The sequence below is a fragment of the Chaetura pelagica genome, unplaced genomic scaffold, assembly GCF_000747805.2.
Source record: "Chaetura pelagica isolate M959 unplaced genomic scaffold, ChaPel_1.0 scaffold219, whole genome shotgun sequence".
Classification (NCBI taxonomy): Eukaryota; Metazoa; Chordata; class Aves; order Apodiformes; family Apodidae; genus Chaetura; species Chaetura pelagica.
Genome location: NW_009954552.1, coordinates 3,309,615 through 3,322,391, shown reverse-complemented (window position 1 = coordinate 3,322,391; position 12,777 = coordinate 3,309,615). Strand labels below are relative to the sequence as shown.

At 39.0% G+C, this 12,777-nt stretch overlaps 1 protein-coding gene across 1 annotated transcript in view; it reads left to right on the top strand.

Annotated features, from left to right (window-relative positions):
- TRIO (trio Rho guanine nucleotide exchange factor) overlaps window positions 1-12,777 on the top strand; it is a 180,804-nt gene that overhangs the window by 138,151 nt on the left and 29,876 nt on the right. The window contains exons 34-35 of the mRNA XM_010005090.1: window positions 8,279-8,571; window positions 10,891-11,061. Of these exons, the coding sequence (XP_010003392.1) occupies window positions 8,279-8,571; window positions 10,891-11,061 (464 nt within the window). The remainder of the gene's footprint in view (window positions 1-8,278; window positions 8,572-10,890; window positions 11,062-12,777) is intronic.

Genomic DNA, 12,777 nt, shown 5'->3' with positions numbered 1-12,777 from the left:
GATGTACTCTAGATGACCCTGCTCTGGCAGGGGGGGTGGACTAGATGATCTTTCGAGGTCCCTTCCAACCCCTAAGATTCTATGATTCTATGATTCTATGATTCTATGAACCCCTGTGAGGGAGTTACTGTTACTTAAGTCTGTCAGTGAAAATCTTGCCTACAGTAGCTCTGCAGAGAAAATACTGTTATGCGCTCCTTGTCGTGATGTAAAATGATGTCATGTATCAGGAAGCATAGGTGACGTGCAAGAAATAAGTAACTAACTAATGGCCCCAGTCAGCCCAAAGAAACTCACTGGAGATTGTGCACAAAAAGGAGAAAACCTTACCTGAAAATTAGAACATGGGCCTCTGTTCTTTAACTCTTTTGTAAAACCATGCAAGCCATGTGGTTATTTGAAATAAACTCCCCTTCCAGGGAGAGATCATCATATTAAAGTATCAGGGCACTTGCCTTTATCTGTGGAGAGATGAGAGTACACAGACACTCAGTACACTGACATTGAGTGAGAACTTGACTGGGAGACAATGCTAGATTACATAAATCTGTCCTTGGCATATTCTGCCAGGCAGGTGGATGTAGCTGGCTTTAAATCTGAGCAAACAGGTGGTCAAAAGAGTGGAGCTGAGATTGAGACGTTGCCTGTTAAAATATAAGCTGCGCACAGGGAATCTGAGATTTAATCTATTAAAAGCTTGTGGTTTTCACAAACTGTGAAACTAAACTTCAGTAACATGAGTAACTTTTAATACTTCCTATTTGTAACACAAAATATATTTCTCTCCAGAAAGAGAGACTAAAGGCTTATTGCAAGGAATGAAATGCCCCACAAAGTTCGATCTCCCCTTTTGTAGTGCTGCCTTGTGCTTGTAGTAATAAATACAAGATTTAGATTTGGGGTTTCGGATCCCTGTGGTCTGAATTCCAGGCAGCACAAACAGAACTACTTCTGTTAACCTGGGAAAGTTTTTTCTGGCACAATATCATGCCTTCTTCCTGCTTAAAAAACAAAACAAATCAGAATCCCTCAAAAAAAACCCCAAAAACTAGCTGCAAAACTGTCCAGCAGTTGTAAGAGCAGCATTTTTTCCATCTAAATTTTATTAATTTTTAGCTCCTAGATAGTAGTTGATGTATTTGCAGTGCTCTCTGTGTGCAAGCTGTCATGCATGTTAAATTATTTAAAAGTTTAAATGTAAAACTTTTATTTTAGAGTTACAGGGTAGGAAGGCAGAAGAAGATATTTTAAAAAATAATAAAATAGTAATAACAGGATTATAATAGTAATAAGTGTATTAAACCCTTTCAGGCATATGCTACTAACTTTCTAAATTAAATGAACTGCATATTCTTTTGCCCTTAATCACAGTTTTTCTTCATTCCTGTCTCTAGTGCTGTTGTAAATATGTCTGTTGGCTGACTTTTCCAGATTTCAGAAAGACCTTTGGAAGTTTCTAAGATGACAGTGTCTGTCTTGGGGGGAGGCTTTTTTTAATATAGGAGACATGCTTGTGGGACAGCTTGGTATCTCATTAAGAGAAGCTGAAGAGTATCTAGCCTCAAACTTAGAATTCCAGTCTGTCTGATATTAACACAATCAGGTTTTGATGACTTGTAAGACTTAATTATTGAATACATTTAAATCCGAGTCTTCTGGACTAGTTTCTGTATCAGTTAGCATTAATACAGGTAACTTATTATTCAGGGGACATAAACGAAGGAGATGAACTCTTTGTCTATTCACACACTGAAAACATTACAAATTTTATTTCACCGTAGCGTGTAACTTGAAATGAAAGGCAGGAAAGGTTTACTGACCAGAGAATAGTGAGTGTGTTTGTTATGTATTGAGTACTAGCTTTCTACATTTTGTGAATTTGTTTAATAAACTAGTTTCATGACAATTATCGCACTATCTCTGTATCATAGAACGGTTTTGGTTGAAAAGGACCTTAATGAGCATCTACTTCCAACCCCCCTCCATGGGCAGGGACACCTCCCACTACATGAGCTTGCTCAAAGCCCCATCTAACCTGGCCTTGAAGACTTCCAGGGATGGGGCCTCCACAACCTCCCTGGGCAACCCGTTCCTCTGTCTCACCACCCTCACAGTGAAGAATGTTTTCCTAATGTCTAACCTAAATCTCCCCTCATCCAGTTTAAAACCATTACCCCTTGTCCTGTTGCTACATGCCCTTGTAAAAAGTCCCTCCCAACTTCTCAGGCTTCCCAAAGGGCATGCTGGGAATTCTCCATTTGCATGCCTCATAAAGCTGCATTGTCTTTAAATGGTAACTGCTTTTATGGTGGCTTGTTAAAGTTGAAACACACCTAGTCACTTTTGGAGTGTATTCCAGTATTGTTTTACAAAAAAAGTACACAGTGAGGGTAGTGTAGGGAGGATATGCAGCAAGAGAGAAACAGAATTCCTGACACATACAGAAGTATCTGAATGGTCTTATGGCAGATAGTCTTTAAAACCAGCTCCCAGTCAGAACCTGTGTGTCCACAAGTAAAATAAACCTCACACTCTCTTTCAAGCTTTTGCTATGTCCTAACAAATGTGTACAGGACGAGATTTTATGGGCTTTTGTTATTAGATGCTTGGAAACTATTTTTCCTTCTTCTGATGGTGTGTTGACTAGGCTCAGATTGAGGCATCTGTGTTTGTAGGTAGATCTGGGCTTGGGAGGTCACTGAACTCTAGCTCCAGTTTAGCTTCCAGTTTACATATTACACTTGCAAGTTCATCAGCGTAGATCATGCTCTCTGTGGTTTGAACCAATAAGCACCCCCATCCCCAAATATTTGTAATGTACTGGAATCAAATCTTACTGATCAGCTGGTTAATTGGTTTTGTGAGCTCTATGGTTCCTAAAGTCCATGGTGGATAGCAGGTCTGCTGTGGCAGTTTGACAAAAGAGTTTGGGTTACTAGGTTTGCTTGGCTCTGTTTTTCACTCGTTGCTCCATCCCTGTTTCATAGTCCAGGGACAGTGAGAAGTTTTATTTCTGGTTTTGCAGCATAGGGGATTTGAGATGCAGAGCAGGCATCAAACAGGCTTTGTTTGATTCCCTAGGTTAGGAAGTCAGGTTTTTGTAGCCCAGTGTTCTAGCTGTAAATACTAAAACCCTAAAAACATCAATATAAAAACAGTTAATATGAAGCAGAGTCATTCAAGTCATCAACTAGCTTAACATGGTTAATATATTTTTCAGGGGGAAAAAAATGTTTATTAATCACAGATGTGCATTTTTCTAGTGTTGAGAAAGCTGGGACTAGAATGAGAATTCCCATTTCCCTTCCAGTTTCACAAATTTGCCTGTTTGTTGGACGTAACTTTATCTTCTAGTTGGAGGGGGTCAAAACCTGTGCTGCCCGCCCTTTTTCTTTGGCTTCAGAAATAGGTTTATGGACTCCCAATGAACTCCCTGACCTCACCACCAGAGCAACATATGTGTTTTTACTTTGAAAGAAATGGCAGTTAAATGCCTTCTTTTCTTTCTGTGGTATGAATTATTTTTGAAAGCCCATCCATTAGGTTTCTTTTAAATACTTTATTGAATTACGAAGCTGTCTCTTCTTGAGCAAATAGTGCTTTTATTAAATTTGATGGTTTCTTGTTGGATTTGTGTTGCTGTGTGATTGTTTTGTGTGTGTTGTGTTTTCTTTCTCTCCAAGATGACCATCTGTTACGTTTATATTTTCCTAAAAGGGAATCTGACACTCAACTAGAAAGTTTACTGTACATGAAACACAGTTGGGGTTAGCATACCCCAAATTCATTCCATCTATTTTGGTTTTAAAAGTCTGTGTTGTTCTTGTTTTAATTTTTAATACTCCTTTTTCCTCTTACCATGTTTTAGTGATAAAATATTAATCAACAACCCTAGAAAAATAATATGCTATGTAGTCACAAAGGAAACAAAGCCAATTTAGTGTAAACATTCCCAAGCATGGTAATCAATCAAACCAAGCTTATATCCCAAATTATATAGATAGAGGTAGTATATAGTGATGGTGAAGGAAATAAGATACACTTGTGTGATTGTAAAGGAGAAGGGTCTTTCTGTACTCTCAAGAATGCTGTATGGGATATTGACATTCCCTAATGTTTGGATCTGTCAATGCCTCCACTTAAACGTATGAACTTGAGCACCTAGGGTTTTTTATGATTGTGCTCTAGTATTGCAGCTGGTCTCCTGAGGAAGCAGATGGGCATAAGAATTGGAGAATCTGTACTCCTGTCAGCTGGGATGGGAAAACAGATGGTAGAGGGTCTCACTGTGAGAATACAGGTGTGGAATATTTGTAGTGAGTGTTAATATCGACCTATGAGGCTGTACGGATGTTTTCTGCAAAATTAAGGAGGGGTAAAAAATTAGGTCTGAGGCTAGTAGGTTGCTATTCCATTTGGGTTAACACTGATAATTTTAAACCTCTGGGGTTTTTTGTTTGATCTTTAAATTGAAGCATTTATGGCAATACAGTATTTTTATTTATTTTAAGCTTTTCCTTTTCCTCCAGCACTTTCATGCTGTAAAGAGCAGAGTGGAACAATGCTATCGTTCTGGTGTGCTACTTCCACTTTGTCCATTTTTATAATTCCCTGAAGTCCTAATAATACTCCAGTAAGTACTTCATATTAAATCATGCAGAAGAGAAGATGAGAATCAGTTACAGTCTGCACGCCAAATGAAAACTAATGCTGTGTGGGAGGACATGGCTAAAGTATGTGCTGCGAAACATGTCTGGCTTAACATTGTTTTGTCTCTTAGATCCTGTCCACTTGAGCAGAGTGTACTTATTTCTTCCTGCTCTCTTCCCTCCTCCTGCCCACAAACTCTTGGCTGACTTGGGCTAAGAGAAGGAGTGGTACAGCAAAAGTGCAGTCAGACAAAAAATATTCATCTCCCACATTTTCAAGGCCTCTGCACTGTACTATTCAGTTTTACCAGAAATTTGGTTGTTGGTAAGTGTTGATTGTCAAAAGGATGGGTGAGAGTTGAAGGGGGGAGCACAGGTTTTATGAAAAGAAAAAAGGGTTTGTTAACTGCAGGTGTATTGCACTCTTAGCAATAAGCATATTTATATAAAAGTGAATCTTACACAATCAGCTACTGCACCACCGACTGCGCCTTTGCTAGAAGAGGAGTAATTGCAAAGGAATGAAATGCAACAGATACAAAAATACAAAACAGTACATGGTGAACTTCTGCAAAGGCTTAATTGCTTTTTATTTATACAAACAAGTGAATGTGCTCATTTTTATTTGTATGGAAGGAACTTGTATGAACCATTATTGTGACAAAAATATATACAAATGAAAGCAAAACTTGGCCAAGTGAGTATAACATCTTCAAGCTTGCGAGTCTTGAAAACAAAGCATTTAGTTTGTGTTTACAAGAACACCAGTACTGTTTTCTCCTTGTCTGTGTTCCACGTGCACAGTGCCAGAAGGTTATTTATGATGTACTCATCAGCTGATGTTTGCTATAATTGTGAAGCAAACTATTTGATAAAAATTAAAAGATGCATGATTCAGTAAAGGTAAAGTTGAGTTTAGTGAAAGAGAAGTCAAACTAACTTCTTACAGAAGTTTAATAGGAGGTTGTTTGGATTCCTGTGGAGAGCTTGCAGATAGTTGGAAGTTTTCTTTGGAATTTTTTTAATAAGCAGGCCACTTTGGTTGTTTTTAAATAAAGTAAAAAATCTGTTGTGATGTGGATACTGAGGGCTAGTAGGCTTGCTTTTCTTAGGCATGTGCTGAGGACCCTTAAGCTGTAATCGACAACAGGGATACTCATATTGCAAGTTGAAAACCATTGTTGTAGATAATTAATTTCTTCTTTATGTTTCCTGCTTCAGCAAGAAAATAATGTGGTAATTGTGTACCACTGTTATCCCAACATCTAGAGACAAAGCTGACTTGTGTAACTTGGCATCTGCTTTTTGGCAGTACCCATTACTTAAAAGCTTTGAAAGCAGGTTAATGGTATAATAGGAAGTCACTTTACCTGTGTGAAGCACGGCTGTGGCTGGAAGATGCTTCTGTAAATGAATCCTGATTCTGGGTGACTTGCTTTAAAGTGTTAGCACCTAGCTTGTTGGACTGAAAGTACGCTTTATAAAGTATGCTTATCTTTTGCTTATGGAAATGTGATTAAAGTGGTGGTTAAAAGCAATTACTATGTATGTTTTCATGCAGTGTAAGTTACAGGAGTTACTAGCCTCAGAGCTGATATATCTTAATGGTGACATGTCACTTAGATTTTATTAAAACAGATTAAAATCTTTACAAACAGCCTGATAGATCACAGTTTTGGATTCCAAGGAAGGCATGCCCTTTTTGGAACAGCTTGAACAGTGAAGGAAAAACAAAAAGGCCTAACTTATTATACTCATATTTTATGTCTCTTTCCCCATCTCAGTTCAAAGCCATAATTTGCTCATAATACTCCATGAAAACAGGGCAGGCTCACATGCTTGTGTAGAGATCCAAGGCATTTGGGTGTTTGCAATGAAGTGTATTGCTACCTCAGTATGACCACATTATTCTACAAAATTCAAACTACCTCTGGTCAGACTGGCAATACACTTCTTACAGAGAAGCTGCCAGAACATCTGTGTCAAGTTTCAAGAAGGAACCCAACACTGCATTTAATTCCCAGCAGTAGAAACATTCAACAAAACATTATTTATATCATCCTTTTATATAAACTATGTGTCTACAAACGTGCACACAGAGGAGTTAAAAAAACCTGTATTTGACAACCTGGGACAGTCTTGCTTAATACCCTAGTAGTACATAGTATTCATAGGACTGGTGTTGCAAGATGTGTCCCAAACAAACAAACAAACAAAAAAACCAACAACAACCAAGCAAAAAAAAAAACAAACCTTAAAAACCTAAGGAAAAGAGAACTGCTGCCTGGGGCAAAAAGAAATGTAGCCTCACAGTGACTAACCAGTGTTTACTGTAAGCATACGATCCAGTTCAAGTGACAGGAGACTCAGTGGGGAAATAGGACTGACCCTACGCATTGCCCTGGTTTTGGCTGGAAAAGAACTAATTTTCTTCTTAGTAGCTAGAATAGCGCTATGTTTTGGATTTGGTAAGGGATTTGGTGTGAGGGGAGTGTTGATAATGTAATCATGTTTTTAGTTGTTGCTAAGGAATTGGGGACTTTTCAACTTCCCGTGCTTTGTTAGTGTACAGGTGCACAAGAAGCTGGGAGGGATCCAAACTGGGCAATGGAATATTCCATATCATGTGACATCATGCTCGGTATATATGAGGGTTGGCTGGGAAGCACTCCTTCTCTCCCGGATTGCAGTTCCAGAATCTCTCCTCTGGGATTACTAGCTAGGGATGGGCATTTGTCAGTGGGTGGTGGGCAGTTGCATTGTACATAATTTATTTGTATATTCAATTAATATTATTAAGATTAATCTTATATTCAATTATTAGATTGTTTTTATCTCAACCCACAAGTCTCTTTACCTTTCCGATTCTCTTCTCCATTCCCTGGGGGGCAGGGGAGAGTGAGTGATTGTCTGTGTGGTATTTAACTGCCTTCTAGGTTAAAATCATGACATGCACATGGTTACAGAAATGTGTATCTTTTGTTTTACTACAGAGCTTGAGGCAGTGTCATGCTGAGAAATACTCTGATCCTGAGATTTGAGCAAATTCGCTTTTTTATGTCATTATGTTCTGTGCCTTTTTAAAAAACAGAACCACACCCAAGACTGAAAAAGATTTATGCAAAAGACAGACACTTAGCTGTTCTCTGGATTCTTCTTCCTTCTTTTCCAAGGGTAGGGAAAATAAATAAACAATGAAGGTAACTGGAACATTTGTAATAAAAATTTGGTGTTTGAAAAATAATTTTTAATCTACATGTCCCTGCTCAAAGCAGTATGCATTAAAAGATGAAACAAGCACATCATTCCATAAAGGTAGATAGTATATGGAAGGTATACTCCACTTTCACATAAGTATCAGCAGTGGTAACTATGAATTACAGTTGAGGTAGGAGTGACTTTATGAAGCTTGTGTGTTGCAAGTGTATAAAAGGTGCTTATGTGTGGGTGGCCACATGCACCATGAAGACTGATAGTTGCAGTGTCATCAAAGGCCAGGTTACTTCAAAATAATCTGACCAATTTGTCCAAAAATCTAATCTGATATCCATCATTACCTATGTCATTTGCCTTGCTTCACACTTACCAGTGTTTCAGCTTTAAGATGCTCCTCTTGTTCTTTTTTTCAGACTCCCTTTCAGTCTCCAGCAATGATGCCAGTCCTCCTGCTTCAGTAACATCACTTCAGCCCCACATGATTGGTGCACAGAGCTCTCCGGGCCCCAAGCGCCCTGGCAATACTTTGAGAAAATGGCTTACCAGTCCTGTGAGGCGTCTTAGCAGTGGAAAAGCAGATGGGCATGTCAAAAAGCTGGCCCACAAGCATAAGAAGAGTAGAGAGGTTCGCAAAAGTGCTGATGCAGGCTCTCAGAAGGACTCTGATGATAGTGCAGCAACACCACAAGATGAAACTGTTGAAGAGGTAAGCATTTCTCAGCACAAGAAAAACATGGACCTGTTGGAGCAAGTCCAGAGAGAGCCATAAAAATTATCAGAGGGCTGGAGCACCTTTTCTGTGAAGACAGGCTGAAAGAGTTAGGGTTGTTCAGCCTGGAGAAGAGAAGGCTTCAGGGAGATCTTGTAGCAGCCTTCCAGTTCCTGGAGGGGCCTACATGAAAGTTGGGGAAGGACTTTTTACAAGGGTTTGTAGTGAGAGGACAAGGGGTAATTACTTGGAACTAAAATAAGGGACGTTTAGACTAGGTATAAGGAAGGAACTTTTCATTATGGAGGTGGTAAGACACTGGAGCAGATTGCCCAGGGAGATGGTAGAAGCCCCATCCCCTGGAAGCTTTCAAAGTCAGGTTGGATGGGGCTCTGAGCAACCTGATCTAGTTGAAGCTGTTTCTGGTCTCTGCAGGGGGGTTGAACTAGATGCCCTTTAAAGGTCTCTTCCAACCCAAACTATTCTGTGATTCTCTGATTCAATGCAGCTTCCTGAGATTTGTTTTTATGTTTTTCAAAAAACTAAATGTTGTCAGGTGCAGGTTGTCTCCTCAGTTGACTGTCCAGCAGTTCAGCAAAGTGACGTGTGTCATGTCCTCATTCTTGATGACTGCATAAGTACTGTGTCAGGCAATTTGTGCCCATCTACATTGACAGCATGAGGAAAGCTCTGTGTAGGAGGATCTCTAGTTGAAGAAGAGTTGTAGAAAAGAGTAAAAAGTTATTTGGCTTTGCTCTTTTATCCCACTCGGGAACACAGCACTATCAGTAAAGGTGCTTCATGTTCTGAGAATAATCAGGTCATTTGGTATTTCCTTTCCTTTTGTTGATGGATCAGAGAAAAGGTAGAGATAGCTGCTTAAACTGCTTAAAGCTGTGTTTACACCTTGAGCAGGAGTTAAAGCACAGAAAAATTAATGGCAGGTCAAATCAAAAGGTATTTACCATTGGTCAAATAATAAAAATGGCAGTTTTCATTGGAGGGAAGGAAATTGTGAGCTCTTCCAGATTTTGCCACCAAAGACATCTACTGAAGGCTTCTCTTCCTCACACAAACACGTGCTCATCCTTCTAAGCCTGCAACTCGTGTATGAGCAAACCCTGCCTCCTGTTAGGTATAGACAAAGCCGAATTTTCTTCGCCTATGGTTCAGGCTGAAATGAATGGTATATTGCTGCTTTGGGGGGTACAGCCACTTGCCTGGTATGCCATTACTCCTTTTTACCAGGCTGGAATCTGACTAGTGGTTTGGGTAGTTACAATGCAGAAAAGTGGTCTCAGATGCCCAATTAATTGTTTAGTTGTTTGTTTTTTTCTTGCTTCCTATGTATTTTGCTGCAAGCTTGGAACATCAGTGAAGTTATGCAGCAAATGTAAGGGAAAAAAAAGGACTAGAGAGTTGGCAACATGCTGAATTGGGAGATGTGGTTTGAGAGTAATGTGCTCTAGGCAATCCTGCTTTAGCAGGACTAGGTGATCTCTAGAGGTCCCTTCCAGCTCTGACAATTCCATGATTTCATGAAGGAATATTGGCCTCTGTTCTTGAATATCAGGCTGTAGAAAGAAACCCTCTGTGAGGCAGTTGTAGCATTGTTTTGGGAAGTACCTGTTATTCTGCAGTTCTGTGAGTGGGGGAGAACCTAAGACCAGTGCCTTAAAGGGAAAAAAAAACCAAAAAAAACAGGAAAAAATAGTAACCATCTCTGCTGTCTTCCTTTAAAGACAGTGAAATTATCCTGCAAGATCAGTTACATTAAACTTTGACTAATTAAAATCATAGTTTCCTGCATAATTGGAAGGACCATCTTTTGACAGAACTGTAAAAATTGTACAAGCAATCTGTTCTCACTAATTGAAAGGGGAGGGGGCAGAAAGCATAATTGACAAATACTTCATCGTTGTTATACGGGGTTTTTTTATATCCTTTATATGTCTTGCTGTGAGAGATGATATAAAGTTCTTGAGTTTCTATGCTAGCAGAACATGGCCCTTGCCAGAACCAAACTGGAAAGCAAGCATGGCTTTGGTATCACTTTCCTGTATTAAATGTCAAGCTGAATGTCTTGTTCCCAGTATCTCAATCCATCTGTTCTTACCAAACACTGAAAACATTATCTTTAGCATCTGCTTTTTTCCCCTCCTCTGTTGAGGAACTGCACTAAGCTTGTAGGATCATCTTGACTTGTTGGGAGAGCAGTGACCTACAGAACAGACTTGTTTAAGATGAGCTTGTGTGGAACAAGCTTCATGCTGCCGAGGAGGTGACAGGGCTTGAATGTCTTGATTTTGTTTGCAGAGAGGTCGAAATGAGGGGCTGAGCAGTGGCACTCTCTCCAAGTCATCCTCTTCAGGCATGCAGAGCTGCGGAGAGGAGGAGGGTGAAGAGGGAGCAGATGCTGTACCACTTCCTCCTCCAATGGCAATTCAGCAACACAGTCTTCTCCAGCCTGACTCACAGGATGACAAGGTAGGAAGAGGAAGTGGGGAAGGCCTCACGTATTGACATAATCTCTGTTTCACAAATCTTGCTTCTTTTTCTAAGTTTCTGTAATGTATGTAATACAGCTTTATGGTAGACAGAAGCAATCACTATGCCACTTGAGATAACATTAAAAGGAATTCCCATGGCAAGACTGCAAATTAAATGCATCCTCTAAATTTTTCTGCTAACACTTCAAGTGTGGAAATGGGCATATTTCTGTGTTTGCAGGCCTGTTTACATCTATTTAACAGATGCCAAATTTAGTGATTAGCATTTAATTGCTTTATAATCATACCTTTGTGTATTTAGATTAAAATGCTATGTGCAAGTAAAGTTTATCTGGAGAAACTAACAGTTGTACATAATCTTTGTAGACTGTTCATCAAGACCCCTATTTTGAATAATTCACCCCCTCAGTTCAGAGGAAAAAAAATTTCTGGGTATGTGCCTTAGCAGAAAAAGCTGTTCACATGAAATTCAAGGTCTTTCTGTATGGCATGCAGCTTTTTTTTTCTTTCCTTCTTTTTTTACTTCTGTGCCTCTACATGTATACTAAGAAGTTAACAGCCAAATAAGGGTAACAATCCACCTGTTTTGCTTTTGTTTTTTTAATGAACAAAGGCTCATGAAATTGAGGCTAAACATTGTGCATCAATAATGAAATTCTGGATGCAGATAGTAACTGCAAGAAGGAGATCTCACTTGCGTATTACCTGGTTTTCGCAAACATAGTGATGTTTATACATTGAGAGGGTTTATGTCACTTGTCAACCTGGAGCAATCAGTTAGGGGACAACTGTTGAGTCTGGAAATAGAAGGTTGTAGAGTAGAAATAGTGTAGACTTGGGCAGCAAATACTTGCATACAAAGTTTACTTCCCATCTTGCTGCTTACAATTTTTTAGCCTTTGTCATCTACAGCATGAACATTGTTAGTGAGTTTTGTGGGTGGTTACTCACTGTTCTGAGTTATGCAGATGTTACTGATACCTTTGGCTGGTCTTGCTGACTTTTCTTTCCTCCTTTTATGCCACTGCCTCTCAGTGAATTTCAATCATCCCTGATGCTATCAGTTGCAGGATCAAAATGGCTTGCTTATATGCTCTCTCTATATATAATTCCTACCTGTTTTTTTAATTGAAAAAGTTGTGTCTGTGAGTTAGGGAAGTTAATATGTTGGGAAATACTCTTAAAATGAAGCAGGGAAAAATAGGCATTTTATAATTTTGCCATTTTATAATTTGCCTTTAGACCAGACGGAATATTTCATTGCTAGAAAATAATGATCTCAGACTGAGGTTTAGAAGTAGAACAAAAATAATGTTGGTGAAAAGACGTTAAAGTTCATGCTGATAAGCTGCCATATTTGCATGTCCCTTCAGTGATATTAAAAAGAAAAATTTAAAGCCTTATAAAGAGTTCTTGAGATAAGCTTTTGCTTATATAAAGCTATATAAGCTTTTGCCTATATAGTTCTTTTTAGACAGAAAGAACATCTGCATGAAGGGATATACTTGTAAGTTAAGTATCCATTCCTTTCTGTCTTTCTAGTGCAAAGTCAGACCCATAACACAGTAGAGTAAGAGGCTTTGAGTAGCTTTCAAACCCCATTAAATTTTACTTTTGCTTCTTCAGAGGTTAACATGGACCCACTTCAGTAAAAACATGTTGGGACAGTTTCTAAAGTAGCTTAAATTGCATT